The sequence below is a fragment of the Labrus bergylta genome, chromosome 3, assembly GCF_963930695.1.
Source record: "Labrus bergylta chromosome 3, fLabBer1.1, whole genome shotgun sequence".
Lineage (NCBI taxonomy): Eukaryota > Metazoa > Chordata > Actinopteri > Labriformes > Labridae > Labrus > Labrus bergylta.
The window spans coordinates 30971969-30998835 of NC_089197.1; the positions used below are offsets into that span (position 1 = coordinate 30971969).

Below are 26867 nucleotides of genomic sequence, written 5' to 3' on the forward strand. Positions count from 1 at the left end.
CTTCAGTAACAGCTCTGTGACATGTCTGTGGAAACTGCATAATAAGCGGTGATACAGCAGAGAATGAGCTGACAATAATGAGGCCTGCAGGTGGGGAACTTCTTTGGATGGTGATAGTTACAAGCTGGTTTGAATCCAGGATGTTTTTTTGACAACTCCAAAGAAAAATCTATTCATGTGTTTCAACTACTAGAGGCCTGTGCAAAAAAGTGTGACCTTAGACATTCATGCATCACTATAGACAGCCCTCTTTAGTAAAGAGGTCCAAGGTTCCACTTGAGAGCCAAACACGGAGCTAATAATGTGAAATATGGCCAGTCAGACTGCAAATTACAGCCGAACGCCTGAAAAGCAGAAAGCCTTGAATGGAGATATTATGCTAATTAGGCAGCTATTGGTGAATGTCTATTCATTACCATAGACACTGATGATTATTTACACTGCTCTTTACTTATGTCTATGTGTCCTCGCCTCACTAATGCCTGATCTTGTATAATTTGTAGTGATTTACTAATAACCCAGTATCTCATAATAGCAGCAATTGAGACCTAGCACTGCAACACGGTGAATAAGAATAAATACAGAGCAGGTGGTATATTAAGCTCACATTCAAACTTAGTAATATTAAGCAGTTTTAAGGAAGTCTGACAATATTAAAATAAGACTAGGGTTTATTACAACTAAGGATACTTTTTTTGTAAGTTACCTCAATGATTCTGTGGGAAATCAAAGTTGGAAATCTCAAATTTTGCTAAATAATAAAACATTTGTGCAACTCTGCAGCAGTCAAATGGTCCAACAGGTACAAAAAAAGTTAGTCAATCATCTTACAATGTGGATGATAAGGATGATGTAGGTAATGGCTTTGCTTCTATTGTCAGATTTAGCCTAAACCTTTTGCTGACACGTTAGCTTTAGCGATAAATAGATATATGTTAGCTTTAGCGAAACATCAAGATAGGTCCATACATCAACATGACTTCTTGACAATCACAGTGGTGTTTAAGGCCTTTAACGTACTTTTGATCTGGAATTTAGGTTACTATTTCATTTAAGGATTAAAAGGTGCACATTAGTGCCCAACCTTAATAATAATAAAACCCTCCAGCTACTGTTTATTGGAGGGAAAATGAAGTAAAAGGTAAAATAAGGACCAGAACGGAGGTCCTAGTTGAGTTGATGCACTTACTTTCAGTTTTAACTCTAAATAAGGTGGTCCTTAATCGAGGGAAACTGTTGGCTTGTTTACATATTGATGATCACGCGCAGGCTCTATTGCTGAAACCTCAGCTTTAATAAACCATACAATGTAAACTTAAATATAATGAACTGCACCTTGCTTTAACACTCTCTCCACATTATGTCTACATCAATTTACAGGCTTGAGCCATTATGCAGCCATGTTGCAAGACAATGAACTGTATTAGAGTCTCAGGCCTTGCTCAGGCCTTCATTGGTCTTTAATGGCCTCCATTCATGTACCCAGTCAAATTTAACAGAAACTGATAGAACGTCACAGAATGTGTCCTGCCAACACTAAAGTGATGATGATGATCCATGCATGAAAATGACCCAAAACCTAATACCATTAAACCACATAGACCCACCGACACACTGAACGCTCAAACGTATTCATCAGGAAATAGACAGCAATGATTAGAGACCTAATGGGCATGTGTGACGAGGCGTTTCAGAGTTTTGGGGTGTGTGTGTGTGTGTGTGTGTGTTTGAGCAGCCAGGCATGGTTCAGGCTTGAACAAAATAATTACCTTTTTGAAACTGATGAATCAAAACATTGACACACACATAATCACAGACTACAAACATAGCTTAGTCTTTGTGCTGCAAACCCCGGGTTGTTTCTCACTACTACCTGAAAGTTGACAGTTCCCCCTACAACATATTTTTACAACCTTTGCAATTAAGTTGGCAGATAGAGCACGCACACACACCGTCAACATTCATAGAATCACACACACTCAGATGCCTATGCACACACTTGCACAAAACATAACACACAGACACACACACACAAAGTAAAGCACACAATTTGCCGGCGGGCTGTCAGGCCATTACAAACTATATTGATTGTGCTGCTTTCAGTCAGGACTTAACAGAATGACAACCAGCAAGAATTACTTATTGGCTATGGAAACGTGTGCGCTTCAAGCTACACAAAGAGGGTGTGAAAAGGCACGCTCGCTTCGATAAAAAACATTTGTCTCTGTCTCAATTTTGTACAACATGTTATTGATGAAAGAAGTCATCTGGAATAATGGTCAATCAGAAGCTGCGCCAGAGAGAGAGGGAAAGAGAGAGGGAAGAAAGACAAAGATGAGCAGACAATGACAGACAGAGCAGGAGGCTGAGATGGAATACAAAAGGTCTTCAGAGCGATAACTGTTGTACTTCTGATCTGTCATTTATTCCCTTTAAATAGCGTGTCCTCTCAAAAAAAGTATCCTACTTTACACTCTTCTAAACTTTCGCTTGCTCTATCAGTTATATTCAATAATATCATTGCAGTATTAGTAAGGGGCTGCATGGTGGTGCAGTGGTTTGTGCTGTTGCCTCAGTACGAATGCAGGAGCAGAAGCCTCTCTGCACGGGGAGAACATGCAAACTCCTCACAATGTGGGCTCCCTCTGAGGAACTCTGACTTCCTCCCAGAGTGCAAAGACATGCATGTTAGATGAATTGGTGGCTCTTAAATTGCCCGTGAGTGTGGCTGGTTGTCTGTCTCTATCTGTCAGCCCTGTGATTGACTGGCATCCAGTTCAGGGTGTACGCCGCCTCTCGCCCAATCACATCTGGGATCGGCCCCAGCCCCACCAATGACCCCGAGCGGGCAAATCAGTACAGATAATGGATGGATGGATAGTATAAGTAAAATTCAAAAAATCCATTCTACACTGTACTCTACAGTGCAAAGGCTGTGCACACATTAAATGAATCTCTATGTTTTATCCTCAGGTTGACACGAAGGTCTGTTCTGTGGTTGCTGTCTCTGTAAAATAGAAACTAAGCCGCTGTGTGCTGTAATTTGCCACCAGCCTTCACAGAACTCAGTACAACTGTAATGCAAAGTGTCACCTGGTTTAAAGCTCACTTTCACAGGCAACAATTAATGTCCAGGCATTGATCTAATATTTGCCCTCTGAAAAACACTATCAATGTTTAAAACAGATGATTAGTATTGACTTCAAGGGGGAAGTTTTGGGTACAGCTCATGATATTTTGTAGCTATTTTTCCTTCCTCTACATAAAACCTCTATGTGAACTGTGGCTAAAGCCAGGCAGACACTGTACAGATTAATAATCCCCCACCCGGACAGAAAGATCAGACTGTCTGCATCTTCCAGCCAACTGCAGCTCAATATGGGTTCTTTTTTTTTCTTATGTTCCACTCACAGTTGAATAGCACAACACTGATTTTCTCTCTTTATGTCAACACTGTTCAACTATCTTGTTTAAATAACTCGCTGGATGTACAACAACGACTGGGAACTCTGTGCTTACATGCATTATATTACAGTGTTTTGCAGACGTCACAGACTAAGATTGTGCAGAATGTTATATGTAATCATTTAGTGTGTTAACTAAAAGAACAATTAAAATGCACAATGTCTACAGGATCATGTTTATTCAGATAAGCATGAACATGCAAATAAGCATGCATTTATGAAGACTTTTCTCTGAAACTATTTGAAAGGAGACAGTAGAAGAGCAAAAGGATTGTTCAACACGAGTACATAATGTACACTATGCACTGATGTCTCAGTAAGAGGATGGATCAGAGTTGATTTTATTCCCTGTGTCATTCAATGAGATTTGAGTCTTTTCTAATCTATTCTCCTCTATTGTATTCTCCTCCAGACTCGTCTAGTCTATAACTGTCTTTATCCTCGTGTTCGTCTCTGTCCTTGTCTCTCCCTCTGTGTATGGAGATAGTGACATTCTGCAAATGCCAGCAGCTGTAGTAGTTGATAATCTGTCATTATAGCACATTCTTAAAGTGCTCTCAAACCTCAAGCATTTTAAACACACACACACAATAAAAAAAGAGAGGCACACGCACACACTCAGGCAGTACAGCAAACAGATAAAAGGCATTTCATCTGCATAAAGGTAAGGCTGTTTGAATCTATTATACTCTATGGTATTGTGCTCTATTTTCAACCCCAGGAAACCCAAAAATACACCGAAAGCTTTCCATCTGTCACATAAATACAGTATGTTTCCCATCTCTGACTAAGAACTCAATTAATTCTTTATTTTACTTTGAGCTGTGATCGTTCTTAAAATTGAAGAAGGTGACAAAGGCTGCAGAGATGATTTTACTTTGACAACAGAAGACTTAACATAACTTAAGATGCACTCATTCACAACTGCCAGATGATAATTAAAAATAAACTCATAGCAGGAAAAAAGGCTCTACCATAACTTGGATGACACATGTGAGACCCATGTTAAAGAAATGGATATATAAGACAATGGAGATGCACATGATGAAAAAAAAAGTTTTTTTTTTAAGATTTAAAAGTGAGTGCTAGATGTCCTACAAACCTTCGAGTCTGAATTTGTTGAGGTAGTGGATTAAAAGAAGATTAGTTGTTTTATCACTTGCATGTTTTTGTATTTTTTTTATTATTCTGTGTCTAAATACCTTAATGTGGTTCTTTAACATGTGCAAAGCTTAACTTCCTTTTGCTGTCTTTTCTTTTGATTTGATTCATTTTACTCTTCTCGCCTTTCCTTTTTCCAATTTCTCTTTGGATGTATATCGTGTTACCATGGCTCCTTTTAATAGCTTTTCTTCTTTAAAAAAAAAAAAAGAAGCAGTTCAGAGCACCATATTCATATACATCAGACTCTTTTTAGAGCACAAGGTACTACTCATTGGTGTCTTCTTTTTCCAGGACACTGATAATGTTCCATCATCTCTTGAAGTGGTTATAGTTTTGTTGCCTGTAAATGTGATTACAAAATGTTGTAAAATAGCTAATAAAAGATGTCAGAGCATCGTAAGAGTGATATACAAATTTATCCTGGTACCTACAAATACAAGCACTTTACAGTTTTGGTCAACTTGTGTAACCTTTGTCCATACATCAAGGTCAGAGTGACAGACTTGAGCACAAAGGCCATTTCCATCCCTTTATTCTCTCCCTTTGGCAGATTTCTGCTCTCTCACCTTCATTGTGCCTGACTGTTCCTCTCCCCTCGTTTCGTCGAGTTCATTTCCATCTGTCTTTAGAGAAAACTTCAATGTCACATGTCAAGTACCTGCTTGGACATTCAGTCTTTTCTCCATTGCTCTCTTCCTGGAGCTCTCTTTTTAATCGTGAAGTAGCCCGCTGAATATTCAGCCCCATTTTCTCCCCTCCTCTATACTCTCTTTTTTTCCTCTGTAGCTTTCAATAAGCTCGGTGCCATGCCTGCTCCAATTTTTTTTTTTCTCAACCCTCTCTCTACTCTCGCCGTCTTCATGCTTAACATTTTAGACAAATCAAAGTGAAAGGAGGAAAGAAGATGATAGAAGGAAATATATGGGAAGAAAGCAGTGCTGAGCAGAAGCAGGTGAGGAGAAAGGAGTGGAGAATAAAGAGTGGTGATGCTATGTAAAAAAAATAAAAAAGTGAGGTAAGGGGAAGGTAAGGTGGAGAGGGAAGGTAACAAGAGAGGAGAGAAGAGGAAAGTGAAGTGAAGATATGTGAGGAGACATGAAGAAGATAATACCAAAAAAGGGAACTGTAGATAAAGAAACCTGAGAGGCTGTACCGCAGGTTTATGAATTATTCATGTCTATACTACAATGACTTACCAACAAAGTGGCTTCACAATACTGGGGAGGTGAGGTGATGACCATGAGATCACCAATGAAAACACAATTCAGTCAGCAAACAAGAAAGCAGCACCCATTCTGAAACAACAACCCTTCAACTTTCCTAACAGCGGACCACGTAAGAGAACATTCAGTATGTGCAGTCATGATTTCTAACAACGTCGTACTGTGAGTCATGCTCTCTTTTTTGCCTTTCCTGTCCATCTCTATGCTGCATTTTAAAATCTCCATTAAGCAGAGCAGGAGTCTGTATTCAATGAAGTCCTGCCTCACAGTCACACCTGGGATTTATGGCTTAAGAAAACAAAGTGCATCTTGGGTAATTTGCACAACAGGACTTCATTCTCTTGAACATAGACTGTACATTTAGACGGGCCGAACAACCGCCACTTTGGAGTGAAGCCAAAACATTTAAAGCTCCACCTGCTGACTTGCTGCAGTAAAGGTCATAAGCCCCGCCTCCTCCATGTTAACATATTGGAACATGGGTCAAAATATAAAGTTGAAATATAATTAAAATACATTTTAGTCAGACCGGATGCTAACATGATTGTAAGTTTGTACGATGCAGATTTACATCAAAGTGTTAATTCTTCTGAGTAGTTCTTTTTTTATACTTATTTGAAGAAAAAAAGAGTAGATGCAACGTCATGATTGACAGCTCAATTGATACATGCAGCTTCTTACAGGTTTCTCAAGCAGATTAGCATAGAGTAGAGGAGGAGAGGCGAGAGAAAGCCTACCGGTAACTTAAATAATGAACACTGACCAATAAAAGTAACAATTCACAACACAGACTGATCAATATTTGACATAAAAACAAACAACACTGGCAACAAATCTAGCACACCAGTGCTAAACAAATGACTTGTCTCAGGGGTAATGTACTGTCGTGTTAAGATCATGACATAAGATCATATAGTGAATACAATGCACAGGAAGTTTATTCCCCCATAAGTCACCTTATAATAACTTTGCTGATTGAAATGCCTGGTAAAAAAAAAGGAGCAGGCAAAAGAAATGATAAAAATGAGCTCACCTTCCCAGAGTCCATTGCAGTGATGACCCACACACAGTGTGCATTGTTCTCATATTGAACAGGGTAGTTAGGAGAAGTTATGACCCCTCTGGGCCCCCTTAGGTTGCTGCCACATGTACGTGCTGCAGAGAGAAAAAGACAGACAGAGTGACAGGGTGTTTTACATCAAAAATGATGGGGTAATCAAATTACACACACAGATTTTAAATGACTTCTTATCAGGAAAAGAGAAAAGACAGAGTAAAGGGTGTGGCAGTGACAGAGAATATTATTTGGTGCAATTTGGCTGCTGGCTTCAGGAAGTCAACTCTCCAACTACCAGACCAATTTCCAGACTTGGTCGACACCGGTACTTGAACCAGGGATTTTGGTTCCCAACCCAAGTCCCTACAGACTGAGCTACTGATGCACTTAAACCCCATTTCATACGCTACACAAATTTAAGGTATTTCTGATGCTACCTTTCAGGAGAAAAAATTCATGCGATTCAAACACACAAAATAGATACTCTGGTAAGAGAACACAGCCTAGAGTCCTATGCAGTGGCTAAAAATACTGGCTGTGGGCTGAACAGTTTCTCTTTCATCTATATGAAAATCATTGTATATTTTTGTTTTGAAGAAAGCCAAAGCCTTTGTAAGCAAAATGTCTGCTGCCAAACATGAATTGTATCAGCCACCTCGTATTTGCCAGAAAAAAACTGTGTGAGGATGGTTTTCACATTGTAGATGGTCAATAATGTCCCCCGAAACAGTGCTTGGGAGTAATGAACTAAATCTAATGAAAACATAGTTCAAGTGTTAAGATTACTCTTTAGCTCCTTTTTTTGTGAGTAGATAACTGCTGAAATGATACACTCTGGGCCATAACGCCATCTTTTTCTCCTATCTTGACAACTAGACATGCCAAGGCACTGCATTTGTCAGGCAGCCAACACCATACGCTTGACCTTTGTGTGGTGCATGTGGAAAATGGCAGGTGTTGCATGGTGTGCTCACACAGTGAAAATCACTCATGCCAGCCTTGGGAAGAAACAAGACCACTGTATTCAAGCCAGTGAACAAAGGGGCACATTTAGAAGAAGAAACAAATAAAACACTTTAACTGTTAAAATTCTACAGTTTTTTAAGAACTTGATCAGTTTTCAAGAGGTTTTATTTAAAAAAATGATTCCTCCCTGCATAGGGTAACTTTGCTGAATTTCAGGTGAAGTTAGCTTGAAAAGTTTTGCTGTTGAAATACATTCTTCAAAAGAAGATTTTCAGTAACTTTTGGGAATATTAAAGGAAATTTGGGACATTGTCGATAGAAAAGGTTGAGATTTCAGGAAAATGTTAAAGGATATCCAGGTAACTTTTCCAGGAAGGAACGTTTCATTGGTAACTTTTGGAAACTTTGGATGAAAATTGCCATAATTGTATGTACATTTTAATTCTAAAATAGAGCTGATCCCATATAGCCAAATACTTGATGATTTGTTTGTTAGAGACTCAGTCGATTGCCAGTCTCACAGTCGAGCACATGGATCATTCCATTTCAGCTATACGGGAGTGTTTAAAGTCTAATGTTACATAGATTTGTCTGTTTTCTCCAAATAAATCATAACTCATAGCCTCTCTTGGTATAAATATCACCTTAGTAATACTTTGAATGCAGTTCTGAAAACCACTAGTACTTTAAATCAATCTCAGTGCTTTTTGGCCTGGAAACTGTCTTCAAATGTTTTGAACTTTTTATATATTTGTGCTGATATGCAAAGTTGCACCTGTATCAACCATCAGAACTTTCATCTTGACACCACACCATTGTTGGATCCCTGTGTCTCCATCTTTGATCCAGGATGCATATTCCTTGTGGTTTTCCTCCTTTTCGCGCGTTGCCCCGCTGCTGTTTCCGTCTGCACGTTGCATCCCGATGTGTGGGGCTTTTGCAATGACTACACCACTGTTTCCGCTGACACGTTCTTGCTTTGTGTCCTTTTAGATCACATCTGAAGCACACTATGTCTGTATTATCTGTTACCCGGTCACTTGAACTTGTTGAAGCGAGTCTCGCCTTCAGCTCTATTCGCGCCTTCATGACGGTGTCTTCAGATTCTGTTGCGCTCATCCTCGTAGCTCCGTAGTTTAGTTTTGAATTCAGCAAATGTAACTGTCTACTCACTTTGTGTGATATGAATTGCAAACGGCTTAAATGATTCTGTTAGCCCTTTCAATATCATCGCCACTAACACTCGTCGCTGAGTGTCTCCTCTGCATTCCTCAGTGCTGTAATGGCTGCCTCTGCCCGTATGACATGCTCACACTTTCACTGCTTGAGTTGTGGAGCGAAGTCAGCTCAGTGTACAGGCTGGTTACACACAGTTTTCCTTTCCGGCATCATAGCCTCTCTAATCTTTGGACTTATCATCCAAAAATGTTATCAGCTCCGCGTATGCTTCAGCATTTGCCTCTACGTCTTCTACCGCCTGCCCGTCGTAGATGTACTCGGTAGGCTCATTTAAGATAGGTTCTTTTAATCCTTGCAGCCAAAGATGGCTCAAGAATTTTATCTCCCACAGTTCATAATTCTCCTCATTTCCGTCAAAAAACTAGCCATGACCAACGGCCGCTCGGCTTTGCACCCTCGTCTACTCATGGTGCTAGCTTAGCATGCTAAGGCTCACTCGACACGCTGTTCGTTGCAACGTTTCTCTCAGTGATGAATCGCTGGATAACTTTCTCTGAGTCCATAACCTGTTAGCAGAGTCAGTTTGCGCAACGATATTAGCGTGCATACCCAAAAGAAGACTGAAATATATAAGGAGGCAGTGTTGCCAGATGGAAAATACAGCAATATCGTACTGCAGCTTTAAAATTATCGTATTTTACTTAAAACTATCGTACATATTTAAACAAAAACGAGACGGGTCCTAAATACCGCACTGAATGGCAAAACTATGGCCTGCGGACAACATTAATTTAAATAAACAAACAAAGAACAACCTTTACAGTGTAAATTGTTTGCAAACAACCGCTGTGTAGCTTAAGCTGTTGTGATGTGTGTTTTTCTTCAGTCTGGCATAATGAACCACAGGCGTTAGCAGGGCATCAGGTAATGATCTGATTGGCAGTTACAGCCTGGCAGCAGAGCAGCGGGCGTGCCGGTAAAGTGCTGAATATGTGGTGTCTGTTTTAGTCATGCTGATATGATTGGTTGCTCTCAAATCACATACAATGTTTTGTTATGGGGACATTGAAATTGCAAAATTATGGAACATTTGGCCTTTTCTGCAATTATTGATCGTACATCGTACAGAGGGCAAAATGATGGTACAAATATGATAGTTATCGTACATCTGGCAACACTGTACGGAGGAATAACCACACTGTGGAGCATCGGTTCTGTGTGAACTGGATCTCACACTCTATCAGGAGAGAGAAAAACTTTATTGACACACATCACTTGAAGGTCAGTGTATCTTTTGGTCATTCGATGTTTCCTTTCAGAAATGGGTATTAAAAAACGAGTGGTTATTTGATTTTCGTTTCAATTGATTTTCATTATTTTTATCACAGAATAAATAGATTTTCCAAGATTAGAAGATAAATAGTTCAACAATTAAACACAAATGAGAATGTGGCTCAATGAGCGCAAAGAAACAACAACAAAACCTTTGACTGTCAGTCGACTAGAGGCAAAATCTGACCAATCAGGTTTGACTATGTAAATCCCTAGTCGGGGACATGCCTATCATAAATACCTTTTTTTGTTCATTTGGAAATTCATGAAGTGTGTAGCATAAAGATAAAGCTTCGTTGTCATTGCAATATTTCTTTAACTTTGATTTTCACATTGAAATGTCGTGTTAACTATTGCATTTTATCAAACTTGGATGTTCTCGTACTTCTTTTCTTTGTCTAGCTGTTAATTATGTTGTCCAATAGGAACAGTCTAATGACTTATGAATTAAATTGTTTCTCGAAACATTTGCACCTTAACTATCCTATTAAGTACCTTTCTTCTGAACAGGCTGCAGATTCTTTTCATCAGAAGCATTTGTCATTATATTCCCCCTGGAGCTCCATTTTATTCATATTGATTTTGCCCAGAGTGATGCTCAAAGTAATATTTATTGTCTTGATTACGACACAAAATCTGTATTATTGCCTTAAAGGGATATTTGGCACCAAAAAAAGAGTGTCAGAGCCACATTAAAACTGCTCTCTTGAGCGATATCAAAGAGCTTACTTGACATTTTCAGTCAGTTTTAGTCAACAGGCACTGTCGAACTGCAGAGGAGGTTTTATCTGATCATATATCTGCCCTTTTATCTATCATAATGAATCAGCCAGAGGCAATCATTTCCTTTAGAGGCCAGTTACATAGAGGTAAAACATTATAGAGTCAAGAAAGGACAAATGAGCAACATAAGAATAATGCTAAACTAGAGAAGGGTTGAGTGACATTGGTGGAAATATTCTGGAGGTTTGGACAGGTTTGAGAGACAAAATGGAGCAACATGAAGGAAAGAAATTAGAAGAGAGAGAAAAACAGAGAAAGGAAGGGAAAAAAATAATGTGATAAAGGGCGATGAAAGAAAGGGAGGGATAAGGGCAAGAGAGAGAGGGACAGAAAATACCACGAGAGAAAAGGAGGAGAGAGAGAAGGAGAGAGAGAGAGGAGGGAGGAGGTCCTCAGATGACTGATCTGCCTGTTAATTAGAGGAGAGAGCTGAAACACACTGTGATACACACAGGTATACACACACGCGGACACACAGAAACACATTCATGGCGATTCATCCCAGAGACAGCCTTCTAATTAACATTAAAGTCTCAGCAGAGAATGAGAGGCGCTCATGGGTTTAAATCCCCGGAGAGTGATCACAAAAGATTTAAAAAACAACAGAGCTACAGCACAGGGAATTTTAGCCTCTGCCTGCCTAGTTGTTTGTATGTAACAAGCTATTAACAATATAAGATTGTAAGTAATAAGAGGGGAGCGTCGGTTCCAAGGCCACTGTGCTCAGAAGAAAGATAGAAGAATGAACAGACTGAGTGTGCACAGGGATCGCCGACACTGAAGGTGCAAAATCCAAATAGCTTATTTATCACCTTTACTTCCTTTTTCCTCTCTGAAAGTATCCCTCTCTCTAATACCACATGTTAGAAAAAAAACATTCATGGCTGTCAAACACATTTCCTTCCTTCCTCCCTCCAATGTGCAGTATCTAGCTGTACTGTATCTATTTCATATAAAGGTCTGTCATCGTCTTCCCACTGGGATTCAGATTTTCCTAAAAAATGTACACCTCTGTAGTCTCAAAGTTAGGGCTGGGGGATATGACTAAAAATGTTATCAGGATAAGAAAATGTAGTATCAGTCGATATCTATAACTATCACGATTAATGTCAAATCATTCTTTTCAAAGTCTACCTGAACAGAGGAACATTTCACATTGATAAGAACAGTGCACAGTGTTATTACAGGATTAAATATATCAAACCTCTGTCGAACATTTGTTATATTTCTATTGTGAAAAGTTTTAGCGTGATAATTATCTATCTATCTTTTCTCCCAAGTATACGAATAGGTAGCTGTGGTGTAGAGTCGGTCGTCTCTCAACCAGAAAGTTGGGGGTTCGATCCCAAGCTCTGGACTGCAGCCACATGTCTGATGTGTCCTTGGGCAAGACATTTAACCCCAAGTTGTAGTCAGAAGACTAGAAAAGCGCTAAACAAGCTAAAGTCCAATTAGCATTTACTTTTTTAACACTTTTTAAAGTATTTATTTCAAGGTCACCTCAATAAAAACAAAAGAGTTCTTAATTCACAAAATGATGAAGAGGAAAAAAGAGCATTTCAGATACACTGTGCTAAAAGGCTAATAGTGAAAAGAAGCCCACATGTCCTTCTGTCTCTCCCACTCTGTCACTCTTCTTTGTCTCTACTGTCTCTAACTGACAAGAGCAGCCAGTATCATGAAGTCAGGCAGGTTCCTGCAGTCACAGACAGACAAACAGACACACACACAGCCACACACATGTACACAATAATACAATGTGACAGGGACCCTATAGTATGTGTCTGAGCGCTGGGACCGCCTGCCTGTCAAACAAACACAGCTCAAGGCGAATACTGCTCCAGCTATGAAGTATGTGACATTGTCCTTTGGACGTTGGCTGTCAATGTTAGTGTGTGTAAGTGCGCACACACTTGAGTGTATATGCTAGCTGTCTGTCTTGTCATTGTGGAGCAATAAACCCAACAGGGTATTGTCAGTAAACATGTGGGCAGTGAGAGCTCCCGCATCATTGCTCTGCCACTCACACACTTATTTATTTAGTCACACAGCCAGTCGGTCGCAAAGTGAATCAGGATTTTAACTTAACACTCAAAGTAGATCACAATGACATTATTATCACACTAATGATACTATAAGGGCCTCTGCATTACTTAATACTAACGAGAACATAACAGTAAGGCTCTACGGGTACTTCTGGTGCTGTTTGGTCAACAGTGTTCTGCCATCAGGCCTTTGTGACTTTGAAACAACAGCCCAGGGATCTCAATGTCATTTGTAGAGAAGAAGGTTGCTGACATTGACATTGAAGCCATCGCATTAAAAGTAAAGGCTTTAATGTCTTCAAAATATATACATATATACTGTATATACATTTTACATAGTTTATTAATCCTTGAGGGGAACTCTGGTTTACACTCTATTGAGAGACATGCTTCTCAAACACATAGGAAATTAAAAACACACCTGCACAAACCTGGAGCGGTGCATATGCATTAGTGGAGAGATGACAGAGTTGGGCTGCTACACACTGCTACTCAGGGAGCACACCAGAGATGTTGTGGGTTATATCCCTTACCTGCCAGCTACCAGACCAACTTCCATTTTGGGACCTTGTGGGATTTTAACCAGCGACCAGCCCTCCCCAACCCAAGTCCTTACAGACTGAGCTACCGCCTCCCCAGTATCCTTAAACATGTATTTACTCCCACTTGAATCCCTTCCTAAATGATCTACGTCATATGGATAGGTAAGCCACTGATACATTTTATTTCTGAAAGAGTGGAAGGCTAAATCTCTTTTCTTTCAATATTGCTTGGTCTAGTAGGTAACAGCACTAACCTGCAGTGATAAGTTAAGGCACTATTAATATCCTCCTCTATAGTTACTCATCTGCTAAGTAGGACTGAAGACATTTGTTTTGGAGTTTCAGAGAATCAATTGTGCATCTGTCTTTCCCCTCGTTATCTTGATGTGTGAAGCAGTTGCATTAAAAGATGCATTATAAAAAATGTAATCACTCAGTTAATGACGCAGAATCATTACCCAATAACCCAAACACAAATACACTTGATGAACAATGATACCAGGCATATGCGTTGTATCCTCGTGCTCTAAGGTGATGTGGAAACGTATGATACAGATCTAGCTCTAATGCACCCTGACAAGTCATAGCAGGTTTCAGAAAGAAAGAAGGACAGGTGGAACTTACTTCTGCAGATAGGTCTGTGGTCACTCCAGGCTGCCAGTGTGTCAGTGACTCGCTGACAGGTGATACTTTTAGATCCTTGTAGTACATAGCTGTCATCACAACTGAACTGGACGCTGGAGCCAACTCTATAAAAGGAGACACAACAGCAGCAACACTTGTTAAAAAATGGCAGAAACAGAAACTTTGATTCTGTCTGTGCTTTTAATAAGTCAGAGTCAGCTGGGATTTCCATTACTTATGGGATCCACCTACATCTCGTCTCACTTTTGGAGAACTTCTCGAAATACATGTCAAGTACACAGAAAATGAGGTTTGTTGTATCATATCATATTTTATTTGTTTGATCAATGATAAAGTAGCTTTTGAATCCCTGTGGAGGACAAGTGTCACCACAGATCATTCAATAATTCCTGTCTCATAGAATCAATCTCAACTTGTGCTATTTTTATACAACCTGCTTTATTTTAATCCCATTCTTCTCTTCTGTCTCGTCATTTCCTGATCATTCCTGTTTTGTCATTCCCTCCAACGCCCCGTGGTCTTACATGTGAGAGGGACATTCAGCTGTCTGAGTGGAAGTCTGCATGGTGTCTTGTCTGTAAAGCTTAATGTCCCGCTCCCTGCTGGTGCACACCACAGTTTACCACCTGGCCAAACATTCACTGCGTAGCGTTGTGGTTGTTCAGCAGCTCCACCCTGTTGTTTAACACTGTAGACTAGTAGAGCATGGCCAAACCTCTCTGCAAGAGGCTTCGTCAATGACAGTTAAGTCTTTTACTTCAGAGGTTCGGCTACTAGAGTTGTAGATGAAGCTAAAAGAATCCCTTCCAAAGGCCTCCATACTGAGAAATGTACAATTACAGGAAAGGAAAGTTTGTAGTTTTGGCTTTTTTCCTTCAAAATAACCAAAAGCTTTCCATTGAAATGTACATCTGCACTGCCCGTTAGTGAAAACTCTTGGTTTCCCTGCAGCTATGTTCTCCCTCAATTCCTTCTCTTTCACTCGATCACAGTATAATTCTGCTCCAGCTTCTGCATCGCTTTACTTAATGATGATTGGATACAAACCTGAAATACACACACCCACATACCCATGCCAACACACATGCAAACAAACACACACACACACACACACACACACACACACAAACACACAGACACACACACACAAACACACACAGACACAGGGAGGTAATGACCTTTCACTAACTCAAACAATTCCCCTGATGGTCCTGCAGAGTGTGTGCACTCATAGCTGCTAATGGTAAAGAAGAACACCACAGAGCTGGAGATAAAAACCTGATTATCCTTTAAAAAAAAGTTTTTTGGCCTGCAGATATTCTCAGGAAAGAGGTAAAAAATGTAATGCCCATCTTGATTCCCTCATAAACATGAGGGGAACATAAGAAGATTTTAGCTGCCACTGACGCTAAGTGGATGAGTCGTAGGGAGAGGTGATTATTTTATAATTGCTCACTCCTGATTAAATGAAATTATGTCTCCCCATCCACTGATACGATGAGAGACACCATGTAGTGAATCATTTTAGAATCTTTACCAAGTCTTTGTTTTTAGCCAAGATCCTATTTCCACAACCTTCAGTTCCATTCTCTGTGAACCGATTTGAAATGCCTGAAAACATGGAGGGGGATCAGTAATGGAAATTGGTAGATACCAATGGTTAGTTTAAAAGAAGGTAATGGTTGTTAACATCTTAGTCAACAATGTTAAACAGCCTCAGCCTTTGTTTGCTCATGTGAAAAGTGCAGTTCAAGACAGCTGCGATCTGCAGATGAATACATGTGCACCATCCAGAGAAGGGTTCTGATTTATTTTATGATCATTCAGGGTCCGTGTCTACTAAGGCCGCCCGTTTTCAATGCCAGTCCAATGCAGTTCAATGTTTTGAATAAAGGAAAAATATTTAGCACAAAGAGCTTTAAAACTGACCTGATGGTCACTACCAATGGAAACAGAAGCTAACTTTTGTAACCGAGTAACAATAAAAACAAGAGACAAGTGCTATGACACTGAGGTCGAAGGTGCTGCCTGCGCTATTGAACTTGCCAGAGCATCACGTTTTTTTGGGGTGGTCTCATTGGGAATTGGACAGAGGAATAAATCAGGATCAAAGAGTGGGGAATGACATGTAGGAAAGGAGCCACAGATCAGACTAGAACCTGAGGCAGCCACTTGGAGGAGCAAAGCCTCCGTACATGGGTCAAGGTCCTTTACACTGAGATGGGTGTTTTTGTTATGTATGGCATGAGATTCAACATTTTCTCTGTTTTTGAAGGCAAAGCCATGCTACAGTTTGGGTTCACTGAATCTCTCTGTTATGGAAAACAATCAAAGACACACACACACCGTATATAGTGTCCCAGGTGAGAGCTTAACAGACATAAAAACTGCCTGTCTGCAGGTGCAATATGTGCAAAATTAGAAAAATGAAACAGTGTGGGTGTGTTTGTGTGAGCTCTGGGTATGTTACGTGTGTGTGTGTGCGCATGAGAGAGAGAGAGCGAGAGAGAGAGAGAGCGGTGACACGGGTTGGAAAGGTTTCAAGCTGCTTTAAAGTGCTTTACCCTATAGCCTTTAAGTCTCTATGAAATATTGAAAGTAAATTGCTCTTATGCATGGTTGGAGTGGAGCATAACAACTACTTAACTTTATTTTACGTGTCAGCAACTTGCTCCTTCTAATAACCGCATGTAACATGAAGTAACATGTCAAGAGTTTTGACTTAAGATTTAATCAATCCTATTATTATCTTCTCACATGTCTTTACAACAACTGGATGACATGTGCCTGATCTGTAAAGTAACCTCCAGCAAGTTAAAACATTTGAGTGAGATCATCATCATAATGTTCTCTGGACTTAATTTTACATGACCAAAGTTAGTTTTTAATGTGTTTGATTAGACTGGGAGTGTAGGGGGCCGGTCGAGTCTGGAATAGAAAATACTTACTGGAAAGCAGAGCCCATCCTCTTTCCATTTTCTGGAACTCCAGGATCCGGACAAACATCACCGGCAAGGCCGCTTTGACTCACTGGAAAAAAAAGAAAAGGAAATGCATACGGTGAGTATTCTCAGGTTCCATGTGATTACTGTATTTGCACAAACTTCAGGTACATCGTGTAATCGTTGGAATCATGTGCAGAATCATGTTCTGTTTATACATTTATCAATAAACCAATTGAAAACCACATTTTGCAAACAAACGTGGCCAAAAGCATCTGAGTTTTTCCAGATAATTTATGTGATGACATTCATGTGGTTAAGCTCTATAGGACTCCTCAGACAGTGAATTATCCCAAACAATTCACGAAATGAGGCTTACATGCACCCTTTGAGTTCTAAAATAGATCTATTCTCAACTGACTCAGGGACATGTTTGATACAAACACAGGCCTCAATATGAAGAGACAGCTTTTTCTGTTTGTGTTTATTTTGTCTACATGACAGATATAATAATATAAAAGATTTAAAGATTTAAAGTTTGTTCAAAGAGCTGCGATGGACACCCTTATCACAGTTTGTAATATATCCGTCTATGGAGATTAACACAAAATAAACACGTCTCCTCCATCTCTCTTTGTGTGTGTTTGGTTGTCTGCCTTAAAAGGAAAAGAAAAGGAGCACAACTGATTTGATCTGACAGTGTTTGGACAAAGCTAGAGAAATCTAGTACGGTATTTTTTTGAACAAGCCTTTTTTTACAGCAGACCTTCAGAAACTCACAGGTGTTACATGTAACATTAAAATTGTCTTCAGCTCGGATGTGGAGATGTCAAAGCAGGAACAACACAGGTGAAACAAATACCATTAACAGTGTTTTAGTTCCATCAAGTGTCCCAGTAAGCTGTGACAGCGAGCCAGTTTGCACAAAAACAGCCGACCTGGAGCAAACTCACTTCAATGGAAGACAGTCATTTTAAATATGATCAAAATATGATCAATTATACCTGTGCTTTTTCTACTCTGACGAGTCAACATGACTGCTGTTAAAAAAAAGTCTGTAGGGAAAATCTCATCATGTCATGTCATTTTGCACTGGATTAGATACATGCCTATTAAATATTGTTGATTATTGTTGAAGATATGAAAAACTCACTGTAAGCGTTTTCCAGTGATATGATCAAAGGAAAAGTAAAGTTTTAAAAAAAGACTTCTAACCATATAAGTAAACAATGTATAACTATATGTTCATTATTCCCTTTAAAAATATTAAGACTTGTCAGTCAGTTCAAAAGATTCATTCTACATTTCTTTTGCAGGTACCTTACTCTACAATCAACGAAGGCAGTCAATGTAAACATTGCAAGCAGCAAAGATGAAGAAATTAAAAAGAAAAATGCATCGCTTGATGGTCCACTTGGGCTGGCTGCAAAAGCCTGTCAAGTGCCATAAACACTATTATCAAAATGTTTACAGCCTGGTTTAAAAAAAAAAATCAGATTTTGTATCAGTTTCTCATTTCATCATTGATACTCATTGTGCAGGGGTCGAACTGTTTTATAACTCATCTGTTCTTGATAATAAGGTGACTATTATGCATAATTAGGGGTGTGGCTAATTTGACTGATAGGATGATGTGTTGTAGCTCTTAGCCTGAAGGCTAGAGGCCCACTTAAGCTCTGACTCTCTGTGTATCGGTTGAGTGAAAGTTAGTTTGAGATAAGATTTTCTAAATGGCGACGGCCATCATTGGGCTTCAAAACTCTGCTTCAGAAACCAATGGGTGACGTCTCTGAGACAATGTCCATGTTTTAGACGGTCTATGCTATATTGTAGCTAACTGCAGGGGTGGCTGATATAAATGGGCTAGCAGTGCTAAGCCCTCCATTTCTGAAGCTATAACGATGAGAAAATCATTCTTCAGATTAGAAACAGATTGTTTTTAGTCACACCTAGATTAGCACCTGAGGCTAAACACATGATTGGGCTGCCCTCTAAATGGGCTTATTTCTTACAGCCACTGTAGCACCCTTTTTTATAGAACATTATTATTCCTAAAATATCCCTGCCTCATGATTATAATAAACTTCTTTCATGCAGAGTCTTGTAGATTATAGTCTTTAAATGTTGTGTAATATGGTTACATGTAAAATAACATCATAATAAACATAAACCTTTAGGGAGATATTAGATGGAATAAATGTTTTGGAAGAAAAACTGAACACCAATATGCACAGAGATCTGTCCTCAGTCTCACACTTCTAATCTTGCATGATCTGATCCTAAAAAATAAAGCACACAGGAACAACACATGACAGGTTTATTTTTCAAGGCGTATTGAGGATTTTGCATCAGTGCTAGACTTTGCCCAGGCTGGGAGCATCTGCTGCAGGCCGAAAACGTAATGTAAATGTAAATGAGAGCAGACAACATGACAGAAACCAGTTTAGACCAGCTCTGAATAAATGGAACTCTGTGGATGAATAACGGAGGTTAGCATGAAAAAAATTAATAACGGAAAGAAGAAGAAAAATAAAGATGAGAATATGAAGATGATGAGAATGCTGAAAAAGGACAACGATAGCACACAGAGGGGGAAAAAGGAGAATATCCTGGGAAAATACAGAATATGACCTGGAGGGATAGCAAATGTGACCTCTTCACATCTCTCCTTTTGCTTTTCAGTCAATCTTGTCTTGTATATTTCTCTCCTACATCTCTCTCTCTTCTGCCTCTGCTCCCACTCACTCCTCTCTTCTTTTGTATTCTCAGCCCACTATTTCTCTCTCACACGCATTAACTACAGTTTATAAAAGGATGCCGAAGTTTTGTGCATCCTGGCATAAAAGATGGATGAATGATTTGCCGCGTTTGTGTGATTGTGTTACGAGTGTATCGAGGCCGCGTATGCATGTTTGTGTGAGATATGATGCAAACAGAACAAGCTGTCTCGTTGCTCTGCTCTGTTTCTGATGTTCTGTCCAAAAATCTGCTCACAAACACACTTTCTATGCCGTGCTCTCTCATCCCTCGCTCGCTCTCACTTGTTCAAATGGCTTTCATTGGCATCAAACACAGGCGATCGTATTGCCGAAACAAATCCAGCTCATGCAAACAACATGAGATTCTTATAGGCAATGGGGGGGGGGATGCTGTCAAATTTCACAGCTGGGCTCATGTCAAAAATCCTCAAGCTGACTTAATCCCATATTTGCACTTAAAAGAATATTCAAAATTGAAACACATGCCTTTGATGCATACTATCACTTCCCTATCATTAACATGTCTCCAGCAAACCTTTCATCTCGACTCAATTTTCAGGGAATTTGTAAAAAATGATGCATTTGTTGTTGCAATTGTCTATTCAATATCTGTAACTGCTGCAACAGATGACACAAGTAAGTATGTTTTCTTCCCGCCTTTTGTCCTCTAGAGAGTCGACCGCAAGAGAAAGTAATAGAGAAACAATACGATGTACTGTACTGTAGTGTGTGTGTGTGTGTGTGTGTGTGTGTGTGTGTGTGTGTGTGTGTGTGTGTGTGTGTGTGTGTGTGTGTAAGCAGTGGTAGATTGATACTCTAGGAGAGTATTTGACGGTGTATATTTAGAGGTGGTTGACCATTAAATAGAGTATAAAACATATCAAGCATAAGGAGACTATAAAACTGTTGCTACTGCGTCACTGAAATACAACTGAAGACATCCACTGCAAGTACAATCTTTATTTTATCATCATGAAATAGGAACACACTGACCCGCCAGTATTTAACCCTGTAAGGCCTCAACCATCAAATCATTGTCAGAAGATTAGAACTCTTTGAGTTGTTGTTGAGTGAGTCCTTATGAAACCTTCTTTAATTACACATTGCATGTGAGTTTCTCTCATATTTATTAAGGCCTTTACTGACCAAAGTTTGTTGTTGTTTACATTTATGTTTCAGTTCTTTTTTAATATCTCAAAATGTACCAAACATATTACATCATTATAATTATATTATTGTTTTAATTGGGAAAAGAGAATAATGAGCAAGTGACCCATGGTAACTTTCAGTAACTCATCTGTATTTGCACAACAACAAATTGCATGGTGGCTCATACAGAAAATGAGCCAACTCAGTTTTGACACTAAAAATATCAAATGATGCCATTTAAACCTTCCATTAGTTCTATCTGATATGCAAAAGAAAAAAACCTTGCTTTATGGTATTCATTATGTATTAAGGGCAAAAAATGACAATTGACAAAAAAATACTTAAATACCTGATGTATCATATACAGATTTTTACCTGTAATACCTGGTGTGTCATCTATGATAGACATTATTTTAACACAATTTAAGTCTATAATAAGCAACAAAATACAAGTTAATGTATGTTATTTTAATTCAATAAGTATTCCTATAGGAGTATTGGTAACATTTTGAATATTTTCTTTTATCTTTTACAAATTTGTTGAAAACATTCATGAAAAATCACATGCGTGTCACTGATTGACTGACTTATCTTATGATGTGCTGTACAAAGGACCCATGGGGCAGCATTCTATATCCTGTCATTTATTGATGCACTCCATGTATCTGTGAGTATTTTCCAGGTTTTAGGGGTAAAAATGATCTCACTGAGGATGCAGAGGTCTCCACAAAATGTGCATCAAATATGATTAATTTGGCTTTATAGGGAAAAAATAGATCCATGCTAACAAGCATGTAGAGCTAACGTGTCTGCTGCCATCACCACCAGTCTTTAAGCACAGCCTAATGACATGTGACAACATTGTGTTTATTAACAGAAGAATCAGAGTCAGGATCCGCTTTATAGCCTAGGTATACTCACACATACAAAGAATTTAACTTTGATAAACTGAGAGTGTATTATAAAGTTTCAGTTCATGCTATCCTAATTATTGAATGTGACACTAGATATGTTAATAATAACCCCTTTAACGGATAAATGAGAAAAGGAATTTATGCTGATTAATACCGGTGAAACTTTCAGAATAAAAAAAACATGTTATGAAGGACAACCAACTTGGCTGTGTGTAACGTCAGAGCTTCCTTCACTCTGACATCTCTCTGTTGTTTAATTGTGACCCTCTTATGTCATATTAAATCACATTAAAAACAAGTAAGTGTTTTTCAAAGACATCATTTTGAGTTTTAATACAAATATTCTACAGATATTTGTAGATGTCGCCCTTGAGCACCAGCATGAAACCAAAACAAACTGCTGTTTGGAAACCCCTCTGCTATTCTGAAGCCTCGGCTCTTCTCCAGCGCCACACCTCCAACCCCGCTCTGCTCAAGTTCACACGAAGGAGTTATCTATTAGAACGCACCATAATTATCACCATTAGGCGCAAGTGGCGGAAAAAAATGTCCTTTGCTCAAACTGCAATTAACAGTGGCCTTCATTGTTGTGTTAGCAGGCTTATGTTAGCACACTGTGGTTAACTTCAGCTTCACATTGAATGTAAATTGACACGGAATGACCAAGATCTAAAGACACTTACATGAGATCCAAATAAGTATGTTATTTTTCTTATTCCTTGACTAAAACAGCTTTATACACAAGGGACACTATTCCTCCCTTTTGGGGCATTTTGATTGAAAAGTGTGAAATATGACCACCATCTCCATTATTTTATCAATCTGGGACCAGAGGCTAAAGGAGATTTATGTTTATTCTTACAGTATCTGTTAATTAGTTTCAGCAACACATTAACATCTGAAGAGAGAATGACGTGACTAATAAACAAGCTCCACTAACAAAAAGCTTTGGGACTCTTAATAAACAGCACAAAGCTTATGAAACGAGCCGTTCTCAATATGCACAGACAGTTTTATGTCTTTTCTGCTGTCATTTTCTTTTCTGTTTTTTTTTCCATCAAGAATGCTGTTGTTGACTTTCCCCAGAGAAACAGTTACAAACCACTGGCTCATGGAATTGTAGAAATGTGGTAAACGTCTGGCTCAGAGGGCAATGTAAAGACGGATAAACACAAAACACATTTGCATTAAGAATACAAATCCATGTTGCACAAACGTAAAGTTATTATAGAAGCTGACGGATGAACCATAAAAACAAAAACAGAGTTGATGAAAGGAGGTGCAGGGGGAAAAAGGGAGAGGCAGGGAGAGCGTGGGAAAGTATGTTAGTGTGTGTGTGTGTGTGTGTGCGTGTGCGTGCGTGCGTGCGTGCGTGCGTGCATGTGATCAGCTGACATGTGTTCCAGGTAAGAGGTTTTGAGGTGCTCTTCAGATGCCTGCTGGATAAGGAGCGAGAACTGTGTGAAGTGCAGTTTTGTTGATATGCCCTCTTCCGCAGCTCTCCTCCCGCTCCTCTTGTGGCCTCTTATCCACTCTCCCTCTCTCTCCCTCACCTTCTCACACTCTCGGGTCAATCAAAACGAGAGCTTCAGTCCTCAGCATCATTTTTAGTAGAACCCCAACACACAAATGTGTCAAACTGCCGAGTCAGAGTGATCACAAAGTCATATTCTTCTGATAATCGCGGGGCGGCAATCCTCCAAAAATATTCCTCCAGAATCAAATTATCTGTGATGCTTCAACGCCGGGTGGAGTTTCAAGTGGTCACATCTCTCTCGTTTAGATAGACTTCTGCCCAGCACCACCTTGTGTAACGACCCTGAATAAAACACTGATTATAAATCACACTCTCACAGTGGTGATTCATTAGATTTCTGTCATTGTCTTGGGGATAAAGCTCCTCAAACACAATCTTTCAGCGTCTCCATAATTATGACACATCCTCAGCAGTGAGCTAATGCTGCCGCTGAGAGAGGCTACAGTAACTGCAAGATGGGCTGTCCTTGTTCCAATCTTTTCGCATTGTTCCAGTTAGCACTCTCACTTCATATATTTGTCTTTAATTACCTCTAATATGCCTGCATGTCTGTCTGCGGGTCTATTTCTAGCTATCATGTGAGATTCTTCTCAGAAGTCTTCAACAGAAATATAAACAGATGGATCTCAGACTGATTCAAACTTCCTCCCATGTGTTTCTGCCTATTGAACTGAGCTTTAATACAGGCTGGAGGCTGTAACAGACAGTCTTTTACATTATGATTCATAAGCACTCCATTCTCTCGATGGGTGAAACTCATTATCATCAGTCTCTGGTTCTGTGTAATGATTATATATTGCATAAAGACTGCACATTATCTGTCATACTGCAATAATATCACCACTGGGAGTCATACATACAAAGAACTGTTGTTCAAAGACTGGTTCGGGACCAAAAGTGGACCTTGGCTTGACTTTTTTTAATGGTTTAATGATCCCAGCCGGATGGCCTAACTGTACTACATTGGGCTAACCTCGCTGAGCTTTCAGCCCAATGTGAAAGCCCCGCAATTATTCACTTTTGGTCTCTGTGATGAAAAGTGCTAGTATGGTTTAATGACCATGGGTCCCATGGAGAGAGAAACTCAATTTCTCATTTAGGTCCATGGCTGCAGAAGCTTTAGGGATCCCTGGTCTGCACAGCTAACAGCCATTATCATCATTATTTAGCCCTGCATTGTGATAACATTTAACAGAGTCTCTCTACGCTGCAGCAGTAATTTTACAAAGGGGAAATCTGCCTCTGAGAGTCTTTCAAATTTGTGCAAGAAACACTAGTGAAAACTTGGATTTCGATAAAAAACATCTTGACAGAAATGCAAAACACCCAGGACCTCCTGGAGGCAAAATGCAGGACTTCAACTTTTCAACTTTGTCTTGTTCAGCTTCTGTGAGAAACTTTCATTTAGTGTCATTTTGCGGCCCCTGTGGACAAAGTGTTCTCTATTAAATCTTTGCTGATCATGTCCTGTACTCTTGTAAGTAATGTTTTCTAACCAAACCCACTGTGACTCTTTTCTGTGTAAAATGTTTTTTTTTTTTTTAAAAGCTTTTATCAGCAGCATGCAGTTGATCTCAAAACTTGTGTACTATTACTTTCATGTGCATTATTAATGGGCAGCTTTCATTCTGCTATCTTAACACCACTGATCTGTTGCAATGTTTATAACCTCTCATTATCACTGTCAATACAAACTGGTGATGTCATTGCTCTGACTTTTCTTTTAGCTTAATTGTGTTCTTACCTTATATGTTCTTCTATTCTTGCTTTATTTCTCTGATTTTAACCCTTAAATACTTTATATTTCACTAGTATTTGATGCTCTGTTGTGTTACTCATATGTTACTGTACATACATTTTGGCGCAATCACACACCAGAACTTCCTTAGGGATTAATAAAGTTCTATGTTTCCTTATCTTCTTGACTGACTCTGACCCATTTGCAGCAGTTTTAGGAATTCAAAAATGACTAGATAGATAAAGTCAATCTTTTCGCTGATGGTCATGTCTGCTATCTCAGGGTCCTCTAGGGATCAGCTATGAATTTCAGTCCGTTTCATAACCAGCCAAAAACTCCTGCAGGTGCTTGAAGTGATTATTTCTTTAAGAGGCATGCAGAGGATTACATTTTTAATGCTAAATTAAATTTATTTAAACAATTGTCTAAATCAGCCGGTGAGAAACTCTCATAAACCCCTCATGGAAAGATGTTTCTTTCTTTGTTAGCCTAGCCCTTTCTCGAACAGCAAATTGCAGCATCTCTGACTTTAGCAGACCAACTCCAGGCCGATTTCTCATCTGGAAACAAGTCTTAGTTAAAAAAAAAAAAAAAAGACTTTGTGTGTGTGCGTGCGCATGTGTGTGTGTTTGTGGTATGACCTCTTCATCAACCTCCACATCATTGATAGATATAACACGCTGATTTGCCTCGGGGACTCCTCAGATACTCACACACAAACAAAAACACACGCAGCATCCCTGTTTTAATTTTAATTGCTACAGCACATGAAGACACACACAAGCGCGTCAGATTCCTTCCCCACACACATGCACAAACAAACACAATAAGCACAATACTAACGTTAATTGCAGCAGCACATGCTTGGCTGAGCGTGTAAATCAGCTGAATTATTGATGAGGCTTTCATTATGAGGCTAAATGCTAAGGAATGGATGAGGTATGAGCTCAGGCCTCTGTGATAATTAAAAGCCTGTGTCACATGATCCAAGTACTCTTTTAAAAGCATCGCCAAGCTGCTTAGAATTATGTCTGCCACCCCGACGGTGGAGATATTTATCACTTTTGTCATTAAAATCATTGTTTTACTGCCATGTGGTCGATATGTTTAACTTTATTTGTGCTCCCATTAGCTGCCTAAGAGGTGAAAACAATATTTTTCTGAGCCCCACATAAAACACACTGGATGCCTGTAGACCTTTCATTTCAATCAACTAATTAAACCCAGTAAACACTAAGCTTCAGCTGCTCAATAAATAAATGAAAGAGGCCTTTAAGTCCTTTTGAATAATGACACATTTATTCTAGCACATGTGTTTTATCAACTGTGAAGATATAATAGAGCTGGAGGTGTAGTAATACGTCAATACCTTCACACAACCACCCGAGAGGTTTCTCTAAAGGTCTGAAGGCCAAAAGAAACAGTACA

The 26867-nt window shown here is 39.3% G+C and overlaps 1 protein-coding gene across 1 annotated transcript in view; it reads right to left on the minus strand.

Annotated features, from left to right (window-relative positions):
• Positions 1-26867, minus strand: part of LOC109989353 (CUB and sushi domain-containing protein 1) — a 197989-nt gene that overhangs the window by 166097 nt on the left and 5025 nt on the right. Inside the window, exons 3-5 of the mRNA XM_065953146.1 lie at positions 17349-17430; positions 14380-14504; positions 6885-7006 (exon numbers count right to left, since the gene is read on the minus strand). Of these exons, the coding sequence (XP_065809218.1) occupies positions 6885-7006; positions 14380-14504; positions 17349-17430 (329 nt within the window). The remainder of the gene's footprint in view (positions 1-6884; positions 7007-14379; positions 14505-17348; positions 17431-26867) is intronic.